The sequence below is a fragment of the Xiphophorus couchianus genome, chromosome 13 (assembly GCF_001444195.1).
Source record: "Xiphophorus couchianus chromosome 13, X_couchianus-1.0, whole genome shotgun sequence".
Lineage (NCBI taxonomy): Eukaryota > Metazoa > Chordata > Actinopteri > Cyprinodontiformes > Poeciliidae > Xiphophorus > Xiphophorus couchianus.
In genome coordinates, this window is record NC_040240.1 from 2,311,932 (window position 1) to 2,338,966 (window position 27,035).

General features: G+C 38.6%; 1 protein-coding gene across 3 annotated transcripts in view; it reads right to left on the reverse strand.

Moving 5' to 3' along the window:
- Positions 1-27,035, reverse strand: part of npas3 (neuronal PAS domain protein 3) — a 281,452-nt gene that overhangs the window by 74,915 nt on the left and 179,502 nt on the right. For all 3 annotated transcript variants that reach the window (XM_028035528.1, XM_028035530.1, XM_028035529.1), the window contains one exon: positions 14,810-14,899. In XM_028035528.1, coding sequence (XP_027891329.1) covers positions 14,810-14,899 — 90 coding nt within the window. The remainder of the gene's footprint in view (positions 1-14,809; positions 14,900-27,035) is intronic.

Genomic DNA, 27,035 nt, shown 5'->3' on the forward strand with positions numbered 1-27,035 from the left:
TTTTCCTGTCTCTCTCTACTCTCCTACTAATCCTTAAATTAACTGGGTTGTTTTTTTTTTGCTTGTACAAAAAGTCAAGGATTTTCATCACAATCCTAAGTTTTTATTATATTTTATTTAAGTTGATTAAACATATTTCCATGATAGTTTTAGCCAATCTAATTATCACTGTTGCCTAAGTATTCTTATCTGTGTTTTAACTGAGTCTGGTAGGCTAAGAAACATAATGAAGGTTATTTTGGAAATCAGAGGTGCTGACCAAACATGTGACATCGTTGGAATAAAACTTGAGGCTGAAGCAGAACTGAACCCTGCAACATGATAGTGAACCAAAACATACCAGTGAATCTACCTAGTACTATGGAATTAAGAATGGAATATCAACTTACAGTGTTTATTTGTTATGGAAATTGAGACTGATTATTCATGTAAAAAACCCTCAAACATCTCAGCCAAATCCTCAGATTTATGTCAGAGGCGAGCATATAGCTACAAGAAGTGCCTCGCTGAAGTTATTTGTAGCTAAAAGGGCTACGACTGGCTATAAGGACACAGTCCAAAATTTTTAGTCAGGTAAAAAATATTTGTTGATCTGTTTTGTACAGGGAAGTGCAGTGGAACAGCTGCAGCTCTGTTGCCTGGCAGCAAGACGATTTTGGGTCCCAATCTCAGCCTGGGGTCTTTCTGCATGGAGTGTGTATGTTCTCCCTGGTCATCCATGGGGTCTCTAGGTATTTTGGAATTCTCCCACAGTTCAGAAACATGAGTGTTACGTTAACTGGTGTGGGGATGAGCATATGTATGTGTGGTTGTCCTTTGTGCCAGTGTGTTGCCCTGGGATGTACTGGTGATCTGTCCAGGGTGACCCCGCCTCTCGCCCAATGACCCCCAACCCTAAGGATAAGGGTAAGCGGGTATTACAGGTGTATGATATGACATATTTTGGCATCGATCTGATAGCAAGTAAATATTGCAAATACTGATACATTTTATTGAATTTTGATTCATCATCAAACTTCTGGTCTTTGGTGCTTTGGAGTTTTTCCTTTGAATGATTTTATCAATACCTAGGACAGAATTTGGACGAAGTTTATAGGTATCTATATTAATTTTTTTGGATAGAGTTCAAAAACTACAATACAAAGATAAAATTAAATTTCAACGTGGAATCTGAATCTAAAGTATCATCTAGTATCAATAACGACTTGGTATTGATAATGTTGATAAATAATGTGCCCACATCTTATAGGTACAGAGAATGAATGGATCTTTTATTCAGTGGGAAATAAGAGTTGATTTCTTTTAAGTAGAATAAATCCCTTTATTTTTCAGAAATAAAGGAAAAAATGTATTAGGCTTCAGTATCTGAACATATCTTAAGCTGAGTATTACTTCAAATTGATACATTTGGATTCTATCTAGGTTGATTGATTTGGGTTCAAATAATGTTTTTTTGTTATTAATTCCTGGGAGATGTGGGAATCCAGGTTAACCCCTTGTTTGTTTGTGTTTGTTTAACAGCATATATTAATATTTCATCACGGTCAGAACTGCTAACATTTGCCTGTTTTACCCCCTTTTCTTCTCTCTCATCATGTCGGCCTAATCCTCCCTCTCTGTTTCTTATCTCCCTTCTCTCTCTTTTAACATTTTCCTCTCAGCTCCATCTCTTTCTCATTACAGACCCATTTCTTTCTCTTTATGCCTTCTTTTCCCCTCACTCTCTCACTCCCTGCTGTCTGTCCTGATCTCACGTGGCCCCATCCACCCTGTCTCTTGCCGTTTCCTTGCCCACCCTCCCAGCTTCTCTCATCCTCCTCAGTGTAATGCAGGATAAAGACACAGGGATCACATATGGCCGAGTGGTAATGGTGGCGCGCCACTTAAATCCACTCATTTAAGTGCAAATCAGTGTCATTCTGGAGCTGCCGAGCAGATGCTAGTCCATGTCAGCATAACTTGATGTGACCACTGCAGGCTTAAAGTGTGTGTTTATTTGTGTGGGTGTGCATTCTCAGTAATCCATATGGATTCTGATAAAAGAACCTGCTCCTTAAATGCACAAAACCTGTGAACTGATAGGCAGTTATACATTTGTACAACTGCAAATGTGAGGGAGGGATTTAAGCACACCACTCTGTTAAATTAGTGTAACATTTTGCATTTCGTGCCTACAGTCCAATACAATCATGTGAGTGAGTAAAAATCATATCAATAAAATAAAACTGATTAAGAAAAAATTAAGGGTTCAACATCACCCAAAAGTAGCAACCATATACTGTATTAAGTTTGGACTGGTCAAATATGATTTCTAGCTTCACAATAATCAGTATCAATATACACTTTATGATTTCTGGCATCTATAAATACACTGGAATGGTCTTGTAAACATATATAGCATAAAATGTAAGATGCTTAAAATCCAAAGATGATGGTGGATTTGTGTGTTTTGTTAACTCACAGTTAGTCTCTTATGAGATTTCCTACTATGTGTAAAATTACTATTATTTGACATCTATGAACACTATAACATAAGTGTAGAGACTGCCTCTTTATAATCATATTCACGGTAAAACAACAGTGTGTTGGTGGAGTGTTTCATCATTTCAGTCATCCTGAAAATGTCACCAAGACTAGCTGGCACAAACATCTGTTACGGTTTAAAATATTTAAAGTAGTAGTATGTGTTTTCCAGGCTCATAGTGCTATTTTATAGTACAATCAGTTGCCTTCAGTTGTTATAAAAATGCTGTATGCATCAAATATGACATAAGAGAAAATTGGCTTCATAATGTAACGCCTTGAAATTGGGCCTCTGTTTCTTTAAGAAGCTCCAGCACTTTCTGATACTCCGACTTAAGCATTTCATCACAACATTTCTCCATTAAGCCTTTAACATCAATTTTAGGACAGTTAGACTGAGAAGTAGCTCCGATGATGAGCTCAGCAGACGCACAGTTCTACCAGATCACCCTTTTTCTCATGTGGGCAGCTGCCCCCACTCAGGGGTCAAAGGGGAAGGCTGCTCTGTGAGGCGGAAGCTCGGCTGGAGACTGCAGGTCTGAGAAAGAGCTGCGTGGAAAAGGTGGTGCTTGGTGAGAACAACCTGTTAGGCACACCTGGTTGCCACGGGAGATTAAAAGATTTCTCAAACATCCATGAAAGAATCTAAGCAACACTTCAGGTATATTTTTGATGAGGGAATAATATAACATGACCTAAAGCTAAAAAAAAATAATGTCGTCTTTACGTAGTTCCCCTCCTTTAAGATTTCATCTGAGACCTTGAAGCATTCAGCTGGCTTTAGTTGGTGGAACATATCATCAAGCCACTGTGTATGGATGATATGCTTGTCTAGACCTACACCATGGGATTACAGCCATGAAGTTACAGAACAATTCAAACCAGGAGCCATTATTAAACAGCCTACAAAATACTGGCAGGCCAAAGCTATCTGACTTTAAGTGAACTTTACAGTTTAGGAAAAGGGAAATTTATTTTCCCCTAAAATGTAAGATCTCAGAAAGCTGTCGTACCCTCTTCCCTAAAAATATTGTTTCTCCATCTTAAACTACCCCCAACCTGTCCTACACCTTTTTCTTTCTATCTTTCATCCATGCCAACATTTGTCCTTTGGCCGACATTTTTTAGTCTGCCACAAGCAATGCTCGATCTTTAGCTGTACCTCCTCCTGTTCTTCAGCCTATTCCGTTCTCTCTCTCTCTTCTTCTTTTTCCAGGTGTTTTGCACGGATAAAGGATTGATGAAGCCATCAACTCTCAGCTCTTGACATTTACAAAAGAGTCCTGTGAGGAGCCTCCCAACACATCGCAGCCCTCTCTTGTGTTATCTTCCCACAACGCTACCTCACCCGTCACTAACCCGACCACATCATTAGGACCCAGTAATTAGCTCTCATTTGTAAAGCCCATGTAAATAAATGGGACATAATGGTTGGGATATCATTCATACTGAGGTGTAAACTAGACTTTGACTACGTGTGTTTGTGTGTACGTGCTTCAAGTATTTTTCCTTCTTTTAGCATAAATAGAACACAAGCAGATAGCTTATGACTCATCCAGTTACAGGAGTGTGGTTCGGAAACGTTGATCGCAGAATAAAACAAGCAGGTGTTTGATCTGTTGGAGAAAGATGCTGGAAGGAAAATATTTAGAAAGCCTAAGTTAATCATTCTGCAGGTAGAGTGCACAGATACGGGATGAACATGTTGGTAAAGTAATTACTTTAGACCAAAATATACCTGAGGTATAAACAATTTGGGCTCATGTGTAAAATATATTGTTGTTCTTCAGAGATGCAGCTTGATTCATCCCCGACAATTTAAATTAGTGCATGCATTTTAGATACATATTTTATGTAGATATAAAAGATTCATAAATATAAGCCAAGAGATATGTTCTGATCTACTCTATAGTTGTTCAGATAAGAAATATTATTACAGAAATTCAGGATTAGAACACACACTCTAAATGGAACAATTCAAAAATACCTAAATGATGCAGGCCATGACCTCGCTGATGATTCATTTCAAGACTCCACATCCATCAGTGAACAGGAACTTTACAGATCAGTGTCCTGTTTTCACCACAGCCTTTAATAGCTGGTAAATGACTGATTTATTAACCATCAACTCAGACGGGGGAAAGCAGACAGGAAGTGACAAGAAAAAAAAGGGTCACGTTCTAGTGAGAACATTATTTTTCACTTGACTAGCAATACAGTTTTTATATCTTTGTTGTCTCTGGGAGATAGCAAAGAAAAAAGTCAGTGTTTAGGTGAAGCAACCATGACAGGAAAATATACTAAAAAAAAAACAAAGCATGTGAGAAACCTTGGTTAGGGGTCTCCAGTACCATAGATGTAACACCAGTGTAAGGTAGTTGTTGCAATTGTTTGAAATCACCAAAAGCTTTGACTCTAAAGTCAGCAGAATTTATCTCAACATGTTCCAACTTAAGCATCTTGCAACAAAGTACTCAAGGACCCGCTCCTAAACTTTCACAAGATTCCCAAGGACCTATACGAACAAATTAAAGCTATCTTGAATATCATTACACTCATACTTAAGATCCTGGAACCCTTTGAAATGACCTTCAAAGATAATTTCAATCATCCAAGAACTCTGACACTTCTCAAAGTAGTGCAACAATCTCTTAAAACATCCTACAAATATCTTCAGACACATAGAACATCTCCTTAAAACTCTTGGAACTGTCTGAAAGAGCTGAGAATCCTCTCAGCTCTTTCAGTCTTCTTGGATTAGAAGTCTTCTTCTTCTAAATGCATTTACTTGGTGGTTTTGAACTATTAAATGTTACTATGACTCTCAGAGGGTCAAAAGCACTCTGAGTTATCTGCATCTATAGCCTCCTGGTCAATGTGACTCTGTCAATAAAATTGATTGTTGTGTATTCATTTGCATTTAATGACGATAATCTATGTCCCAGTGGGAAAAACTGCACATTTAGGCTGAACTACTCTTCCCTGATTGATAAACTTTTCTCCCTTTACACTAGTGTTCAATCTAATTATCCAAAATTAAGTAAAAGTAAGTAGTACTAGAAATTTAGAAAAGTAGCTTAAAACAGTTTTTTCTTCCTCCAAGTGCTTTCAGCTCTAGCTTTAATCCCACATACAGTCAGATTAAATCTGTGGTGGCAGCAAATGTGGAGTTATTTACTACCATGTCTTACATTCTGATCAGGATTTCTCTTTATTTGGTGTTTACTTCACTGCACAAGATAATGACAAGAAAACTTGACAGAAATTCAAACTCGTGTCAGAAATGAAAACAAGACCAATGAAATCTAAGTACGTTTTTTAGTGTTGTTCAATATGAGTAGCTGTATTAGAATATTTCCCAATGAAATGTTTGCACAAATCAGATACAGTGGACCCCTGGTATCTGCTGGGCTGAGTGTCCACAGCCAATTTTAATAGTTCAAACATCACATTTATATTAATATGCATAAATACACACCACATAGAATTACCACAAAAGTTAACATTCATAGTTTTCCTTTCCTTCACTCTTTTGAATTCAGCCAATTACCACCAAGGAAAGTTAATACCGCTCTTGGATTGGGTGCTTTGCAAACGCCAGCCAATAGTGTGCAAAGTAGCTTTGCACCTATGCATTTAAGCTATTCTAGATGAATTTTTGTTAGAATATCTTAGACATGCTCGATGAAAAAACGAGCTGGAGTTATGTTGCACAACAAACAAACAAACAAAAACAACCCCCTGCCAATTTTGGTTATATGTTGACAAAGTGAAAAAACTTTTTTCCATGTTCGTCCATTCAAAGGAATCAGACAGATAATATAATATAGATTCACTAAAGTTGGTCATTTTCTAATAATCATAAACTTTACTAAAAAGAAACCAGAATATAGAGGACTACATCAGCCCAGTTTTATATCATGCTTGTAATATTGCAGAATCACTGCATATATTGTAGGTTATTTTATAATAATTTCTTTTTTTCAGGATTCTTTTTATATTAAACAAATAATGAACAACTGCATATTTTTCTTCCAAAATTATATCACAAAGTTGAAAAACGGACATGTTGCACAAATAGATACAAAATCAAGGTGTCTCCACATTGTCTTCAGTAGAAATGAGCTCATATAATCTACTTATAATAAGAAGAAGAGGATGAGGCAGGCTGCAATCTCTTCAAATAAAAATCCCACAAATTGTTCAGAAAGAAACCACAGAATCTAAATTCACCTCCGGACTTCTGCAAAACCCAAGGTCTAGTGGTAAAAAAAACCAAAAAAACTATTTCTGCTTTCCAGCAGAAATGGCAGATTGGAATGGAAAAAAATGACAGGATGTATACTCTTTAGATACAAAAGTCTAAAATACATAATCTCATCTCAAATTTGCAGCAGTTTTTAATGACAGCATTCAAAGATACTTGCAGTTTGTGGATCCCCCTTTGTTCATTAATGCTGTATTTCTGAGCAAATGTTACTCAGAGAAGACCTCCTTTGATGGAATCAGTTTTATATCAATGGTAAACCATTAAACATGCATGACCTATCCTAATCCTGATGCTGCTTAAAAATCCCAAGCACACATGACAATCAAACACACAAACACGTGTCTAAAGCGGTCTATTATGCACATCACACTTACACAATTCTACTCCTCACAATTCAATAAAACAAGCATCAATTTTGTTTGCTCATCTGTTTACAGCTTCTACAGCACCAAGATAACAGCTGGCTATAAATCTGAACCCAGGGATGAGAGAGAAGGTGGGAGCGAGGGTACTGGAGACAGCTAATGTGAATTGAACGCAAACAAGAGAAAAGGGGCAAAATGTGGGGGTGCAAATAAAAGTAAGGGGTGATGGAAAAAGAGGAAATGCCAAGGCTAACATTGGAAAAAGCAATGCAGGAATTCAAAAGTAAAGGAAAGCCATTCTCCAGCCCTCCTGCGGTCCTAAGAGACGGGGTCATTTGGAGCCCAGGGGTTTTTTTACCCAGTGAGGTCCAGCAGACACTTGTACAAAAATTTCTTTGTGTGTTTTGGAAACTGACTTTAACACCTAGTTACAACCTGCTTTCCACTTGTTTCAAAAAAAATATCAAGCCATTTTCCTCTGTATCTGTCAAGGACATTTTCCAAAGAGAAATGTTTATTTATTTATTTAGTGGTTGTCATTGGTTTTTTTAAACCAATGACAACCACTAAATAAATGGTTCTTGTGAAGGCTTCAGAAATATAAGGCAGTCAAAGCTGCATTCCTAGAACGTATACACTGGCAGCTCCGCACTGAACCACAGACACCCGGCTGCTGTTGTGAAGGTTAGCAGATGCTACATTCAGTCGTTCCGAAATACATAACACCAAAGTGATGCTGGTTTGATGGAGCCCACCAGCCATCAGAATCCCAACATGTCCAACAGTTTTTAATGTGTTGAGAGAGAACAGAACAGGCGTTGAGAAGATCATGACCTCCACACCCCTTGTGCCATCACTTGCACCTCTAATGCATGACAAGAATAAGTGAAGCAAACGTTAAGCCAAAAACCAGCAAGGTGGTGTGTGTTTCGTGTCCTTCAGCAGCCCTATTTCACCTCCTGCTGTCTGTCTCTCTGCCTCTCTAATGTATAAAAGTGTCTCTTCTTACTTTAAATCCGTGCTGTGCAGGTAGATAGTCACCTCTGACCTCACACAGTGGCTCGCTGTGCAGCTTCATCCATTTCAATGGCACCTGTCTGTACAGCCCTCTGTCTAGGCTCAGTGTGCACATACACACATTGCTGTCATACAGATTCATGCACAAAGTAGAAGTATGAGGACCCACTCTATCAGGGCAGAAGTAAAGGTTGAAATGAAAACAGTGGAACACTCCTGATCAAAATGTTAACACAGGGGGAGAAGTGCCATGATCCTGACAGGGTTCAAGGTAAATAAGTTTAAGAAACTGATGGATAAGACAAAAAAAGACTGTAGATTTTTGAAAAAGACTCTAAACTCAAACAATCTGATCAGTGTGACCCAGTTTCCACAGTCTACATTTCTGAAGAAGTTCCAAGAATGATCAGAACTTCCTGAACCTCTAGAAAGCTCAAAGGATAGAATAACACTTTGCTCCAATCTGATGGTTGATTAACACTTCAACAGTCCTCTATGCCATTTATGATCATTCTTAGTATCAATGGACTGAGAAGTAGTTCATATGAGAGCCTCAGCAGATCCAAGAGGTGTTTGCTAATTGCTGCCGCCGCTAGTCTGCAGGAGCTGAGTGAGGTAGTTGCAGGTCAGTTCAGCTCTGTGAGGCAGGAGCTCAACTGGAGACTGCAGCTCTGAAGAGAAGCTTTGTGAGAGCAAGCTCTTAGATACTGCCATTTTCACTCTGGTAAAAACAGCTTGAAATAAATCACAGAAAAAAAAAAGATTTATATGCTATAATTGGATGTTAACATCTGGCAAGATCTTTATATGCAGGTGCTGTGGTGCTTGTCTGCTTTTGATCCTGGAGGTGTTTGTCAGGGCAAAGTAGACTTTACTAATCTTATGAGGAGCAAAGCATGTAGAAGAAAGATATCCTGGGCCCTCACCAGTCAGTTAGGACTGGATGTCATCATTATCTGATTCAGTAAGTTGAATCTATAAAACTTTTAAGCTGTAGTTTTTGAGAAGTCAGTTGGATGTGAGTTTGTGGACACCCATATGGATGACCAAAAGGAGGAAGTGGCCAATAGTTGGTTCAAACTGTTTAATGCTAATTCATTCATGTTACCCTCCAGACAAGCGACAGTCCACAGGGAATACTGTAAGGAAAGGAAGTGAACGAGAGAGATGGTGAGTGTGTGTTTATAAGTGCATGGTTCCCATCCTCCCTGAGGGAATTTGGATGGCAATGAAATAGAGCAGAGATCAGGCCCTCTCTCCCTTCCAATGACCCTTCCTTTTATGTGTCTGTGTGCTTTTATGTGTGTGTTGAGGGTGGGGGGGAGGTGTGTGTGTGTGTGTGTGTGTGTGTGTGTGTGTGTGTGTGTGTGTGTGTGTGTGTGTGTGTGTGTGTGTGTGTGTGTGTGTGTGTGTGTGCGTGCACTGACGTAGCATAATAACCTCATGTGCAGTGGTGCATGTGAGGAAAATGACCTTGCCTGTGTGTGTAAGTGTATCAGTGTGGTAGAAGGTCTGGACACTGCAGAGGCTCTTTAAATGACAAAGACAGAAAAAAATCTCTCCTCACATCTCTGACACACACACACACACACACACACACCCACACACACATCAAGCGCTCACATAACTAATCTCAATCCAGTCAACAAGAAAAGAGAAAGTGACATTGGTTCATATTCTGTTGGTTGATAAGAAAATTAATCTTTTTTTCTTTTCTTCAAACTAAACTAAAATAAATATCAATAATCCATATGACTTGGGTTTTGTTATATTTTTGTCTCTTTTGTATGATCATGTGATGATGACCAACATAGGCTGAAAAATTGTGTGATATTTTTCTGAATATACAGACATACATAACCTTCCGCTCCCTTACAAAAAGCTGGTTCATTCTGGTGATAATCCAAGGTTAGACTATTACAGTTTATTATCATCAGAGTTTCACACAAAGCCCTTTGTAGATCCAAACATTCAATCCTATCGCTAATGGCTGATGGCTAATGGCAGGTTTTCATAAGTTCTCTATATTGGCTATTGTAAAATTCAGAATTTAAATTTAAATGCGTATATCTTAAAAAAAAACTAAGACTACTTTGTTAGAGTGCATATTTCCTGCCAGTCATTTTGGAAAATGAAACTCCCATATTATATGATGTCACACCATAAACAGCTAATTAACTCAAAAAAAATTCATGAGCATTTAAACGGTTTCTCACTCTGAGTCAGTCGGTTTCATAATCATGAAGCAGACTGATGTTTGTGTCTCTGTTTACATTATTTTAAGTCTTATATCAACTAATATTCTTATTTATAGAAGACCTTTTTTACGGTCAGCTGTGAATCTTGTTTTAGTATTTTTTGTTTGAAAACAACATAAAATGATTGCATAAAATCTTTTAGTACTGTACTGGGAGTATAATAATAGTCTTCTAACTATGAAAAAGCCCCACAGTGTAGAGTTGTGACTAACATGTAGCAGGTCCTCCCCCTAAAAACAACAAAAGCTGGACTAAGATGTAAAACCATTACGTGGGGGAGAGTGGAAGAAGTTAGGATGTAGTAGAGGAAATGCAGTCCTTAAACACAACTGACTCGCTCTATTCAGCATTCTTATGTTGAGGCATTGGGGGCAGCTGAATGTAAATAATTAAGTAACTGGTAACCTTACTTTGTTACTTTTAAAATTAAGTAATCTGTAAAGTAACTAAGTTACTTTTTTCAAGGAGGAAGCAGTAATCAGAAATCAAGTTCATTTTCAAGATAACTACGCCTTCACTGTTGCCATGGTTGCATTGGGTCATGGTTTAAACAGAGTGTGATAATTATTTCCATGAGAAATGTAAGTACAAGACAGTGCTGCACTAATGATCTTTCTGTGTAACACACATGCTAACAAGCTATCCATCCATGGTCTATGGCCACTTGTCCGTGAAGGAGTTTTGGGGTCCAGGGCTGGGAGCTTCAGTCCCTACTACCCACTATTCTAGGTTTAAACTAAATGATTATGTTGTTGATTTATTTTTATAGTTTAGTGATGTAATTCACCAGTGTGGAGGTTTGGGTTTTTGTGCTCTGATTATTTTAGGGTTTTTAGTACCAACAAATTGGCATATTCAGATAATTTCTCTTTGCTTATTATTGTTGTTTAGGTCTTGCCATATCACGGCTTTCCATTCTGTATGGTTTCTTTCTCTTTGTTGTGTCCTGTATCTTGTTCCAGTTGGTTTATTTCCTTGTGTCAGTGTCAGACTGTGTTGTAGATGCTATCTGTAGTGATTCTGTGGAAACTCACCTGGTTTTATTGTAACTCTCTGCTCCTCCTCAGCATTTAAGCTCCCTGGTTTTCATTGTACCTCGGTGGTTTCTTGTGCTATTCTCTCTCTGGTTTAACTTCCTGTTCATGTTGTGCCATAATTGTAAGTTGCCATTTTTCGAGCATTAAATCCTTAATCATCAGTACATTGCTTTGCCTTGCCTGCAGTCTGGGTCCAACTAAACATCACCGAAGACAAACACCAAACACTTTACATACCGTAATCTTCCTAAAATAATGGCCAACAGTGATTTAGGCGAAAAAAAAGTCCCTTTTGGCAAAACATGACTTGGGTCATTATGTTAGGAAGGTGACGGTATATACCTGGAGCTCACAGTGTCTGTCTCTAACTATGCTTTTAAAGATTTTAACTGCTGATAGCCTTCTGACAGAACCTCACTGGGAACATGTTGAACTATTCCTGTAAAAGGAACATTCCACAGCCTTAAAGACAGACCACCATGTACCTAAGTTTACAAGAGCATTTAAAAAAGAACAAGCCTAACTCGCAATCATTTTAAAAGAATTCATCCAAAACAAAGTAAATAAATAAAAAAATGGGTCATTTAACACTTGCTTTATGCATAGCAACCTTTCAGAAACAGTCTTCCATGTTACATGTGTGGCATGCATGCAGGGCCAGTGTGTGTGTGCCTCATCATGCTGCTACATATAATAGCCTGGCATGAGGAGAAGTTGGCTACAAATCATCTTTGGGCGTAACGGGCTACAATCCAGCAAACTAATTTGGATCTGGCTGAGACAATGCAGTTATTATTTTCCTCTGGACCATCAGGCAGAGGACACACAGCCATCTGCTGTAGCCATACACACACACACACACACCCACACACATCTCAATTAGACCAGTGAGAGGGCAGCTGCAAGTGATGCTTGGTCCCACAAAAACAAGCACCAGAAAACATGAACGGATTTATACATACATAAATATGTGTACATCATGCTGTGCTGTTTGATCAATAGTCGGTAAAACAGACACATTCTGCAGCTCATGTATGTTTGAACTCCTGGATCCCAACAAAAAACATGTTTACATGCGTTTCTGCTCCATGTGTTAAAATGGCATGAATGTGGAAGTAGTCTATTTAAGGAAGAGGACACAATCAAATGTTTATGTTCACCGCATAGAGAAAGGAGCAAGCTGCAACGTTTTACCACAAATAATAAAAATTCAAAAATCAAGGAAAGGTATTTGTTAAGACCACAAAAATGAACATGGAGCAAGATTATGGAACATGTTTAATGTTAGGCAGCAGCTGTGTTTAATTACACATCCACACTTTTCAATGTCTTTATTAACAGTCTGTTTGACTAGCCAGCCACGTCCACTGTCTCCCTGACGAGAAAGCAAAGAAATGAGTTTAACCAGCAAATCCTCTTTACACAGAAATGTGCCTGAGGATTTTTATTCAGCATCGACCACCAAGCAAGAAATTTCTGGATGTCGTCAATTTGCCAAAAGGCTTAAATCCACCAACCACCATCCCTCAGCCCCGACTCCACCTCACAGAGGCATTTCCTGCACGGTGAGATCTAATTAAAGCTGAGAAATAATTAGTGATATATTTTTTCTTCTTATGAAGTAAAAAATTGAAAAAGAGCAGCGATTAAAAAGAAAAAAGTAGGAAGGAAGAGCAATTAAGATGATGGAGGTTGAGGAACTTTGTGTACGCATGTTAGATTAAAGGATGGGACTTGTTCATGGCAAAGACGGGCTCGATCGCCCTTCCCCTCTCTCACTCTTTTAATCTGTGGCACTTCTTCAACAGCTGATAAAAGCTGAAAGAACAAGATAACTAGCAAAGCAACGATGGCAGAAAAGCTTAAGGGACCCAATTTAACAATTAATCAATTATTTGATAGAAATCATCAATCAATCTTGTTGGGGGAATTAGTTCACGGGTGGAGGAGGGAGAGGCAGACGGTCATGTGTGGGGGTGTACCTTCATCCTTGATTTGTTAAACAATTTGGCACTTTGCTAAAATCCTTGTTTCTGAGAACATTCCTCAACGTAATGAATAAGAGAAATAACATGTCAAATCCATTAGAGAGCAAATGATGTTATAAGCATTTATGATGTTTAAGATGATGAAACAGCATGAGCGTTCTCAATAAGTCCAGTTCTTCACATGTTTATACCATCACCTCTTCAGCCAGTCAGAGATGAGGTAGCTTGTGTGTTTTGGGTCATTCTTCTGGAGGACAACCTGATGCACTGAACCATTAAATATATGGTTCTATCAGTTGAGGTAAGTCATTTTACAACTTTCAAATTAAAAATAAACCCAAGATGCCTTTCTGTTTAGTGATAAAGTAAAATTAACTTGATTCAAGGTTATTGCTATAGTATTTAGTGTAAGGGAAATAATTAGCCAATCAGAATTTCCTGTCTGCTGTCACTGGGCAGAATTTATTGAGTTGGGAGGTATTCAGCATCCTGGTCAGAATATCTATAGTATTAGAATAAATAACAAGGTCAGTCCTAATGGAGCAGGGGAGCAGTCCTGACCACAGTTTTCTGCTGTTCTCGAGTCAGTTCTCAAACCCCATCAGTCTTGTAATATCACCAGGTCGGAGTAATAATTCCCGTCTGGAATGCTTTGTGAAGCTCTTATTTGCAGAGATCAGTCAGTAGAGACTGTGAAGCGTTCACAATCACCACATGTTGTTTAAAACAGCATCAATAACTCAGACTGGTGATTTCAGGACATCTGTTTGCAGGAATACTGAGATAAATAACGTAGTGGTGCAGTTAAACTGTCTCCCATCGCCGTGACAACGTACAAAAAAGCTCTGAACATGACAAAGAGGATCAAACATTCCCTACTCTTTTAGCAATGTCATGAGGCTGCTGGAGACTGACTTCCTGCTTATGAAATCGAGGGTGAATTTGAATGTGCTCTGTTAATAACTTTTAATAACTGAAGTAATAATAATTATTGTTATTCCAACCTCAACACCCCAACAAGCACACACACACACACACACACGCCCACACACACAAACCCCACACACAAGCACATATCCAGCAGTAAAATATGCATTGTTTCTCACTGCACAAATGAACAACCGTCTGCAGAGCTGATGAGATTTTAAATGAGTCCTAATTTGTTAGGAATTGTCTTTGGTCACAAGGAGGAGAGGGAAGAATAACAGGGATGCAAAACAGATCCAAAGAGGAATACAATCAAAAAGACACAATATGTAAAGAAGGAGAAGCCAGAGTTATAGTCAACACAACTTTCAGTGGAATTTTTCTTTTATTTTCATTTTGTCATGAGACGTGTGGGGAGGCTTACCTGTGACAATCCCAGGTAAATGGAAACAGTCTCAGAGATGTAGAGGAAACGTCCTTCCTTGTTTAGTGCAAATACAAAACCGTCCAGTGACTGAAAAACACAGATGGAGACAAGAGTTAAATGCACTTCTGAGACCTTAAGTCTGGACACACTGACTGAGTCCAGTTTATAAACAGTGAGAGGTTAATTTTGGAAGATGCAACATAAGCAGGAGAGAGGAAATGAGGGGGTGAAGGGTGCCGCGGTGCACAGGGGTAAAGGAGGCCTTCACCATGTGGTCAATGTTGTCCTCTCTCATTACCCACTTTCCTCCTTCAAATAAATCCACTAGTCTATAAAATCTTTAAAGTAAACCATAAGAGGGAGAGATTCAGAAACTGAGGGGAATAAAATGAAATGAGGGGGGAAAAAAACAGATAATCTTAAGAATGGTTCAATTTGTTTTTAAACAAAACTGATCACAGAAAACTGTCTGACCTTTTCTTTGTTTATAGAAAAATGAGCTTAGTTACATTCACATCAGTCAGTTTCCTGCTGTTTTGGTGTTATTGCAGGGCACTTGGTCACTTCTGGGTTGTTTTGTGCATCAATCAAATCAGCAAAATATATGTTGTCCCTTAGTTATTCAATTTTCTTCTCTGTTGATTCTACATACATGTAGACCCCTGAACTTTAATACTTTGTACTAATTTAATACTTTATTTTAATTGTTTTGAGCTTTGAAATACTGTCCTCACTTTGTTCTCACTTGTTGTAGTTGTCGTGTTTTATTTTTCTTTATTACCACTGGAAAAGTCGATCTGTGGCAGATCCAGCCTTCAGAAGGCTCAGCATGTCTAATGGTGCATTTATGTGACACTCACGATGCAACACTCAACTACAGCACCTTATTTCACACACACACAAGCAACCCCACACACATTTCATATATGCATATTGTAAAGGAGACCCTTTCAGGCCAGAATGTGTCTAATGCTGTTGTTCTGTATATGTCATGCCACAGCTTCTTCAACGAAAGTTAAAAAAATCAAACACACACCCAAACACCTCAGCCCTCAGACCTAGACTAGAATAGTGTTGGATAAAATATTTTACACTGATCACACATCCTTGAAAACAAAGACAAAACACATGGATTCTTAGTTTTTCCAAAAATTCAAAGAGACTCTTCTCATGACCCCACATTGTTCATCGTCCTGTGAAGAAAATACGAGCACACAGAGGAAATGCTTCTTCTGCCCTTACACTTCCTCAGGTTTTGCTATTAAGCTGCCGTTGGTCATGGGTTAAATGGGGCACAGCAAAACACATAGAAAGACTGACATGTGCAGATAATCCCAGCAAGTGTTTTCCCTTCTGTTCTGGTGTTTCGGCTTGTCTGATTGAGGTCCAGGTTTAGCAACAAGAGCCTCCAGGTGAAGGTAGGCAAATCTGCCAGTTTCATAGGGATTAACATGGATTAATTAGAATTGGAAAGCAATTTTAGAGGTGATGAGGTGTGTGTGTGTGTCTAAACTATTCTGATATAATGCTGATGTAAACACACACTTTCACGCAGTCATAGATGTGTTGCAAGCAGACACAACGTTGCCCAGGTTGCCTCGTATATATTCCCTTAAAGAGCTACAACTCCCACCAAATATCATACAAAACATTGTCTTCAGCTCTGTTGTGGTTTTCCCTTTTTTTGGTTCATATTCATTTTTTCTGCAGAAGGTCAGAAGGTCAGTGAAAGGCTGTAAGCTTCAGGAAGACATGGATAAAACAGGCCAATTGACTGCAGGATAAATAGCTTTTGTCAAAGAAACAGCTTTATTCACATGTGTTATAGATGCATTCAGCAAATAACACATATACATGCCAATCTTCTTTATTTTACAGAGAAAATCACTTGTGAAATACTGCATCAAACTGATCCTGCACATGTTTTTGTCACCACAGTTTTACTTGAAAGCAGTTCCAAAGCAGAAGGCTTACATCCATAATGAATAATAATAAAAAATCTACCAAAAACATTTTCCCTACTCTTTCACACTGATGCATTGAACTGGTGAAAATACAAGAGATTATAAAAAGCATGCATGTGCGTACCACCAACCTCACTTTCAACTCCTGACTAAAGAAACTAACTATTAGCTGCCCTAAAAGGTTTTGGAAGACATCACCAAATGTCCATAATTTACTACGTATGTAATTGTAACAAAACAGCAGAAAAGAGAAAAGTCTGTCAAAGAGGCAAATAGTGAGGGGGAAATCTAGCCAACTGATGTTTGTTCAGTAAAATCTTATCTTGTTTTTTAGTCATTAATTTTACGCCCCTCTGATAGGGGGACCAGGACAGGGACTGGCAAGAAAACTAAACATTTCTAGTAATACATTTCTTAACATATCTACAATAGCAGTTTAAAATCATCAACGTCTTTCAAAACACCAGAAAAGTTTACTAGATTAGCTGCCTTTGTGAAAAAGTCGAATTCCTAGGAAGGTCTGAAGAGTGAGTTGGTAACATGACATGAGAGGGGACAAGACACACACTCTAGTCCTAAATCATGAAAAAATTGCCAAGAGTAGTGTTTGTTAAGATGAATGTAATATATTAATACTCATATCAAGCAAGTTCTTCTCAAAGAAATGCTTAGAATCTTTTCCCACAAGATGCAAATAAATAAGTTATCGGCCCAGTTTTATTTTTTTATAAACCTTTATTTTACCAGGATAAAAAAATCCATTGAGGTTAAAAATGTCTTTTTCAAGGAAATTCTGACAAATTTTTTTATGATAATGTAAAAATCATTTTGTGGTTTTACTGACAATTTTAGAGTTTCAACCGAGATTTTAGCAAAAATTAAATAAAGGTGTCTGTTAAGTCCTTATCTACGTTTGTGTGTTGTCTAAGCATGTGCTCACAGTCAGGAGAGTTCTGGGTGTGTGGGTGTGTGCGTTATGTGTGTGTGTGTGGGTGTGCGTGTGTGTGTGGGGGTGTGCGCGCGCGTGTGTGTGTGTGTGTGTGTGTGTGGAGGTGATATTCAAAAAGCAAGTTTTGCTTAAAGAGCACATAGAAAAAATAAATCCTAGCTACAGAAACACAGACCCCATGTCTGCTGACCTCAGTCTGTGTGCAGAGATATTGTTTCTCTTTTCTTTGTTTACTTCACTTTGATTTGCATATTTATAAAACATATGCATGGGGATTTCTGATTTGAGTGTTCAGTGGTCAGCACACATGACTGAATGTGAATGTATGAGCTTGTTCATGTCATTTTATTTCCAATTACACCTATATAGTAGGGTGTAAGCCCCGGTCTTATAATGCAGCGTGTAGGAAGCAGGCAGATCAAGGACAAATCCCATTCACACACACACACACACACACACACACACACACCCGCATGCTCACCCCCACACATGCAGACAAACAGTGAAGTAAACAGATTCAAAAATCACACACATGCAGCAGATGGAACCAATAGCCATAGAATAAGTCACACACACACCACAAACTTTAAAAATACCACTATGACACACACACACACACATAGCCTCTATCTCTTTTACTCTTTTCTTTCTGTCTCACACCAGTATATACAAACACACACCCTGTGGCAGCGGCCCCTCCGTGCATGTGTGTGTGTGTGTCTCTCTCTCTCTTTATGAAATCACAGAGGGTCTGACCGCCTCATAGTAATTATGCTAATTGCCTGGATGCCCTTGCCTTTATTTATGCGGGGCTGGTAAGATAAATAAGAGGAAATTGCTTTGGATCTAACTGTATTCATTTCAGCATGCTAACTAGAACACTAATGCTGCTCTCACTGTTTGCGAGGGTGTGTATGTGTGTAACAAAGAGGCAAGTGAGCTGGGGTGAAGGGGGTCTTTTGTTCACAGATTTGTTTACCTTTTAGAAATTCAGCAGGTAATTGCAATTTTGATTCTATATTTCCTTTCTGTGTGTGTCGGGGCAGAGTGCTTTGATGCGTTTTGTCTGTCTGACAGCAGCTTGGCAGGTTAGCAAAGCCGTCAGAGGAACTGTTTTCTGCAGCCGCTCCCATTTCCTTCTGTTTATATTGTTCTTCTAATTTAACCGACCATTTACCATTCATTCTCAGCGAGAGATATTTCAAAACTATAGAGACAATTTCAAGAAAACAAAGACATACAGACATATTAGACACTGGGACATCCAAGTGTATTCACTTTTGGTTTAAATACTTTAAAGCTGCAAAGAAATATTTCAGTACTCAGTCAAATCAGAGTTAATGTTTTGATTGCATCAAAAAGTCAAAATCTTAAAAAAAAAATAAAAAAGATTTTGAGCATATGACACAGTCTCCTTTGTAAATACTGTACTAATATATAAAAATCAAATGACAAATTATCTTCTTTTTTAAATCAAAAATAGTTTTTTTTTAATCAAAAATGTAACAGTATAAAAATAAAACAAAACAATTTTGATTTTTATGTGCCAATCCATCACAGTTAAACAGCATAAGTAGAGACTGGAGTTACTGAACTGCAGTGGACTCAAATTTCTGTGTTTTCCTTCTTCATGAATGCTATTTTAATGATAGTTGTACTAGTATTTTTGGTAGTGGTAGTAGTAGTCACATACTTAGTTTTTAGATAAGCATAAAAGTACAAAAGAAACAGATTGTCTTCAGTCAGAGGCTTCAACAGAGTTGCTGTAATACAGACTGCTAGAGGAGATCCTTCCTGCCAACAGTCATCAGAATCTGGAAGAAACCAGGATATTACGAAGCATTTAGTTGCTTTACAGGGTTAGTGCAGCGTTTTTAATTATGTTGAATTGAATCCAGACTCCGGCTATGAGGCCAGCTGTTTGTGACATAAGAAACCCATGTCAAATATTTTCAAATATTATTTTATGTTTATTGTGAAATGCATGCTACCACGCATGGTGAATATGATGAACCCAAATGAAGTTCATCTCAATATTTTCTCTCTTTTTAAAAGCCATTCAAAGACAAGGAGAGGTTTGTGAGGTTCAACAGGCAAATGTTATGAAATCCTTCTCAGCTGAACATTATTCATGCTTCATAAAACTAGTACAAGTTTTAGCTTAATTGTGTACCTTTATGAATCCAGGGTTTTTCAGAAATCTTGTATATATTTTTTTCATCTATTTATTTTTTGTTCTACCATATTTGATTTTGAACTGGACAGAACTGCACATTTTAAATGCTATTTTATGTGGAAAATGTTGGAAGTAATTTATAAAGGTAAGATTTTTTTGCACCACAAAAAACTAGCATTTCAAGAGGGAAGGGTGGACATGTGTATGCAGCCTTACATAAGTAAAACATATATGTTGCAATGCATCTGGAAATCCATGCCATCATCCTCTGACATGTTCATGCACGTGAAGAAATGCAGAAGCATAAATTCTATTTTTGTCAGGACCGGAGCAATGAGAAAACAGTTTAATGCTGTTTTTTTTTTTTTAATTATTTACCAACTACCGAACTGCAGCCCTATTGAGCAGTGTTTTAGCAGACATAGCTCACTGAAGGAAAAACAACCAAACAGTTTCTCTACGATCCCAGATTTAGAAGAACTGAAGAACAGAGAGAGTTATCAGCAGAACCGGCGCTAAGGTTGTAGGGGAATTCTGCATCACATCAGAGAACATACAGGAAATGCTTTTAATGGGCCGTGGTGTTCACACCTCACACACACCAACACACATCATGCAGGCCTAAATGCTGGACCACAGGCAATAAAAAGAGGAGAAAAAAAAAGACATATACACACACACCCACACACACATACACAACAATGTCTAAATCTGGGCATTAAGACAGTAAAAGAAAGAATTGCAATTGATTAGTGAGCACTGCTGAATGGCCTGCTCCCTGTGCTTTCCACCTCCTGTAGATTACTGAATCGATCGCCCTCTCTCTCTCTCTCTCTCTCTCTCTCACACACACACACATACCCACACATGTCCACCCCCACCCAGACACACACAACACAGAAACAAACTCACATTACAACAGATGAGGCTATCTTTTAACCATTCAGAATGCTTGGCTTAAATGTTACTGTCTAGTGCTCTGCCTCTTAATGACTAATGGAACAATAGACTGTGTGTGTTTATGTGTATAGGAGAAAGTGGTGGGATTGTGTGTGTGGGTGTGAGTGTGTGTGTGTGTGGGAGGGGGGATGAAATGAGGGGTGGACAAGAAAAATGGAGGGAGGGTGATATATGGGAAAAAATAAGAAATAAAGAATCAAGACATAAAGAGAACATGAAACAGGAAAGGGGTGTGATTAAAAGCAAAAGGAGAGAAGAAGATAAATTGAAGAAAAGAAACCAATTCAGGTGGGACTGGGGGAAAAGCTCTGGGAAAAGAAAAGAAAATATAACAATTGATTATCCAGGGAGAAAGAGCAAAGTTAGTGAGATCAAAACACTGCACTGTTTGTGTTTGGACAAGTATTCTGAAATCAACCATTTTCAGCTCATTTAGTTTCAGTTGTCTCCGGACCGACTGCAGGAATTCAGTGCCATCAACACACAGCAGCGTTACGGAGACGTTGAACTGCTGCTGGTTGCTCAGAACCTGATTAAAGCTGACACACAACTCCATCTGTAATGGGCTGAAATGTGTTAAAATCACCAGACAGATAACTCAAACCAATCTCCAATCAAATTATCAATCTCGATGGGATTTTTGGCCTTCAATATTTTTCCTAGCAGATGCCTACTCCTCACCTCTTGTATGTTCTGCAGCCAGCAGAGGGTTGTGTGTGTTAACATAGCTCTGCATGTGCAGAAAACACTGAGGATACAGCTGAAGAAAATCATGCTAGAAATATATCTCCTGTTCATAACATTTACAAGACATTTTTAAGTAACCGCTTTTAGTTCCAGGGCTTTACTGCAGCAAGTAAACCAACGAATGAAAAGATGAGAAGTAACTGAGGCAAACAGGGAACGAAAGAGTGAAGAACAAATCAATCAAATCAAAATGATAAAACCTTAAAACAATCATGACTAAACGGGTAATCAACCGATAAAATCGTTGTGGCGCAGGGATTAAGGACAACCCACATAAGGAGGTCTTAGTCCTCAACTCGGCTGTCGCAGGTTCAATTCCCAGCCTGGTGACCTTTGCCGCATGTCTTCCTTCTCATTACCTACTTTCCTGTCTTAGCACTTTCAAATAAAGGCCACTAGAGCCAAAAAACCCTTTAAAAATAATGATAATAAAAAAACATTATCAGAATTCTAAATGCATCCCTCGATTCTTTGTCTACATCTACTTTGTGTGCAGTAGGAGGTTAAGTGCCAGGAGGGGATCACATGCCTCCAATGGAAATAATATATTACAGCAAGATGCTGGTGGAGGGATAAAAAACAACAACAAAAAAAACTCAATGGCACAAAGAACGGAGTGGACACATGGAAGGGTTTCACTGAAAGTAGGGCTGAAACGATTCCTCGAATGATTCGAGTACCGCGATTATTAAGATTCCTCTAGGAAATTTTACCTGCCTCAAAGCTTCGTTAATTTATGGTTTATTATTTAGTGCACCTGTCAGGATCTGCGGCTTTGGCAGTTCCTCTGGTTTCCTTCTAGGTGGCGTTCGAGAGCTCACTGGAGTATACACACACCCTCTCCCACAGGTGTGTTTTGGCACACCTGTGGATCATCAGCGGGAGCATATTAGGAGCGGGTTCCCGGCACTTCGTCGCCAGAATGTTGTCGCCTTTGTGGTACATCTGGTTCTGAGATCTCTAGAAAGATATCCAGTCTGTTTCGCACGCTTACCTGTCCTGTACCTTTTTGTGATTCCTAGGCTCCTGTTGTCTGGACACTCCATGCGAAGTACGGGATTTGCAGTTCCATCCGAGGATTCGGTGAAACCCCTCGACTCCCACTCCGCTGAGCTCCCTGACGAGTTACACCCACCTACCAGCTGTTCGATCACACTGATCCGCTCCTGAACCGCCCCTGCATTACACGCCAATTGTCTTTGTAAATAAATCTTTAATCTGATCTCCTGAGAGTGTCTTTGCATGTGGGTTCGGAGAGTCCAAAACAACATGACAGCACCGTGTCCCGGCCGGAACATTATTTGTGTTGCGTGGAACTCTCACTTCCGCCTCTGAGTTGTTGACGAAAGCTAAGTGTTAGAGGAATAAAGTCCGATTTTCAAGTTCGGCCCCTGGGGATTTTATTGATTGATGATAATGCCCGGGTTTTCAATGTTTTTGGGGGACCAATAAGCATCCTCTAAATGACTGGCGTGATGCCTGGAGTATGGCAACCTTTCTCATCCGGGAGCTGCTGGTTCAGAGCGAATGGCAGGAAGAGGAGTATTTATACAGGTGAGCAGATAGACTGAACATGGTGGGCAGCTGAGTAGTTGATGCTTATAGTGTAAGTGTAGCTTTATAGACGAACCGCACAATAAATTTCATATCATCCTGGTCTCAACAAACGGGAGGCGGAAATCATTGTGGTGGTACATGGCTATTCAATGAGTTTGAGTTTCTTAGTGTGAGCCCCTGGCCTATTTCCTCCTCTCCACCCCCATCTAACGTTCGTTCGCTCGCCTGCCCCCCACCCCCACCACGAGCCTCCCCACTCAAGGCGACATTTCCCGTATTCTCAAACTCAAAGCGTGAGCGGTATGGGGCAATGTGAGAGCTCATCTATTAAACTGACTGAAGATGAATATATAAACCAAAAGCTGGAATGTAGACATTTTTATAAGCGTATTTGTGAGCCTGCCTCTTTATTATTAAATTGAATAGAATTTCAGATTCTTGTATAACTTTTCTTCAGATTAAGTTAGAAAGTGAGCTATTATTGTTACAGGTTAATTTTCTAAACTACAAAAAAGTAACTGTTAGAGATACTAAAAAATGAAAAATTTCACTGATGTTGATATCCGATATAAACACCGGTGTTATGCCAGATTTGGCAATATTTTATTTAATTTTTATCCAATTACTCAATTAATCATAAGAATAATCGATAGATTTCTAGATTACTAAAATATTTGTTTACAACAGCCCTAGTAGAAAGTCAAACCCATCAATCTGGAAGCGATGTGAGGAAGCAGGCTGCCTAGGGAGGTTCAGAGGTTCCTAAAGTTCAGAATTACTGGAAAGGATGGCTGGGTTGAGTGCCAACAACAGCACAGGAAACTCCAACAAACCAAAACCAACACAGGAGTCTAAACTAAAATGCGAAAAGCAGGAAAACCACTAATAAACTCAACACAAGGGAATGTTGAGTTTATGGAGAAACACTTGGCGATAAAATTAAAATAAAAGGAAAATTTTAATTAAAAACTGCACTAGTACAAATAAGAATGTTATTGTGCTCTCATATCATCTCACACAACACCAGATCCAAAGGGAACAATGGTTAAGTGAAGCGTTTTGGATTGAAATACTGAATAAAAAATATGTTTTTTCAGTCAAATATATGATGATCTTTTTTTAACATGATATAAATATTTGAGAACCAGTTCTCAGTTACAAACACAAAAAATGTTTGACAAATGTGGAGATTAAATTGAAATTCTTAAAAGAAAGACTAACATATATAATATAGAAAAATACGACAAACTAAATTGTTTATCCTTTCTGTAGAATAACTTGATATGCATTCCTTTCTTTATTTGCATAAATGAATTGAACTGCTTCAATGAAAACCCCAAAACGTCCAGAATAAAGCCGTCTGTATGAGTTAACAGACATGTAGCAAAACTATTCATGAAAGATTTCAATTAAAACTGTGAAAAATGTAACACTTCATTTGAATCAAACAGCAAAATGTATTTCCCCCAAACAAAACACGATCTCTGCATTATTCACTTTGCATCAGAGAGTCAGCTCTGCCATGTCGTCCTGTTTAAGAGCAGAGCTTTCCTGTGCCCAGCAAATGATCTGACAAGCAACATCAAGAGTCCGGTCTGCAAAGGTCAGCAGGCACACACACACACACCCACACGCACAGACGCATACACACACACACACACATGTCAATACCGACACACATTCTTTTAGGGGTTAACAGTCTCCCATACACACACACGCGCACCCCCACACACGGACACACACCATCATGGCTAAGCCTAAAAGGTCAACTTCATGCTTATTGGTGATAGAACTATTAAATGAACCAATCAATAGAGAAGGGAACGGAGGTAGAGCGGGCTCCTGAGAGGCAGCACGGGCTGAGATGCAAACACAATGAGAGATGGAGAGAAAGCAATTGAGAGAAGGCCAGTGAAGGAAGAAAAAGGGAACAAGATGGAGATAAAGAATGAGGAGGAAGCAGGAAAGAAGTTAAAGGTGATGGCCAAAAGGAGGTAATGAGACCATATACAGAGAAAGAAACAGAAAAGGAAAGTCCAGAAAGGTCAACATGTCAATATAGGAAGGACACAGGAAGAGCAATACGAGAGACAGAGAGAGAGAGTGAAAAGAAGGGAAAAGAATGAAGGGATGAAGGTCCAAAAAGGTCAAGATGTGCCAAAACAGGAAAAGGAGACAAGTAGTCATCTAATTATGTCTATTTATGTGATTAATATAACAAACCACTAATATCTCCAGGTAGATATTTAAAGATGTCCAAAACCACACAAAACAAAAAGACATTTTCATATGTTTAAGTGTATTATGACATATTTTTTGTTACTTGTGTCTGGTTTCTTCTTTTACATTCATTGAAGCTTTCCTGGGTGAAAATGCTACTGAATCAACAAAGCAGTCCATCACAGGGCAAACTTAGAAAATTCAACAATCAAAACTAGTAGTTTTGCAATTTATTTTTAAATGTTCAAGTTATTTTTTTTAAACTCTGTCTTGCATTAAAGAGTTTTGGCTTTAAATAATTATCTATATTCAGTTTAATCTTTGTGTGTCTGATTTAAAGGCTCAAGTGTTGCAGCTTTTAGTTTTGTATGTTAGAACTGGATGGTGACTGAAAGAACCTGCTTGTGAGAAACAGCGTAAAGAACAGCATGAGCAGGAGAAAAGGGAGCTGGGATCAGGGTGATGCTGCAGACACTCTGAGCTTTTGCTGTTTCTCGTTTTTAATCAAAAGCAACAGCACACACCCACACTCACAGCTCTGGAGCAATATTTCCACTCCTCCAGTTATTGCTCATAGTTCAGACAGCTCAGTATCACTTAAATTCTTTTCTAAAGTGTATGTGTGTGTGTTGGGTGGTGGAGGCGTGTTGGGGTGTTTGTGCGTGTGTCTGGGGGCGTGTGTGAGGGGACAGCGTTAGGGGAGTTCTGTGTTGAAGTCCAGGATGGACCACATATCCTGAAGCTGTTTTGCAAAGTTGTCACATATTGAATAGTGCAAATAATTCACTATATCAGTATAAGCATGAAACCTGACTGAAATGATTTCAATATTCCAGCAAAGTTTAGCTGAGCTAACATTTTAATAGCTTCTTCACTGCATTGATCATTCGGCTGGTCTTCCTGCTAGATGTCATTAGACAATAAAGATATTTTTACAAACTAGTTTTAAATAAGGACAGTGTTGCACACTGGCCATAGCGATTACCTGATTCTATGAGATTGAATAGTGATGTCCCTTTAAGAGAGTGTGACAAAAGTGATTGATTCTAATAAATGTGTGGTCTTTCCATTCAGCCATTGTTTACATCTGTTTATTCATGCAGAGCTGTGGGAGCTGCTCGGTCCTTAGATTACAAATTAAGATCTCACCCTTTCATTGAATAACTGGAAAATTTGATGATCAAAATAGGCTGAAATTATATGTCTTTATATTGCACGTACACATATTTTGTTCAATTTTAATAGATGTGCACTATGCTACTTTATTAAGTCTTCTCTTGCTATGAGTCAGGTGGTTACCATGGTGATTACACAACTTTTAAACAACAAGAGGGTGCACATGGGCAATCAAACAGACCCAATACGTTGTGAGCATCAAGGACATCCGAGCTGATAAATCTTTTTAATACTCTCCAGATGGATGCTTTTTTGCTTTGCAGCTTAACCTTAGAACACCCTTCCAAAGAACACACTTGCCACAGAGCAAATGCTGCCAGTCATCTGACATTCTCATGTTGGTTTTGTGTTTTTTACAAATACCTGTACCTAATCTATTGTTTCTAAAAGTAATTAAATTCCAAATCAACTTTATTTTGCAGATGAACTGTCAAAATTGGGACGTCAGGTTTCTATGACTATATTGCTCGGCAA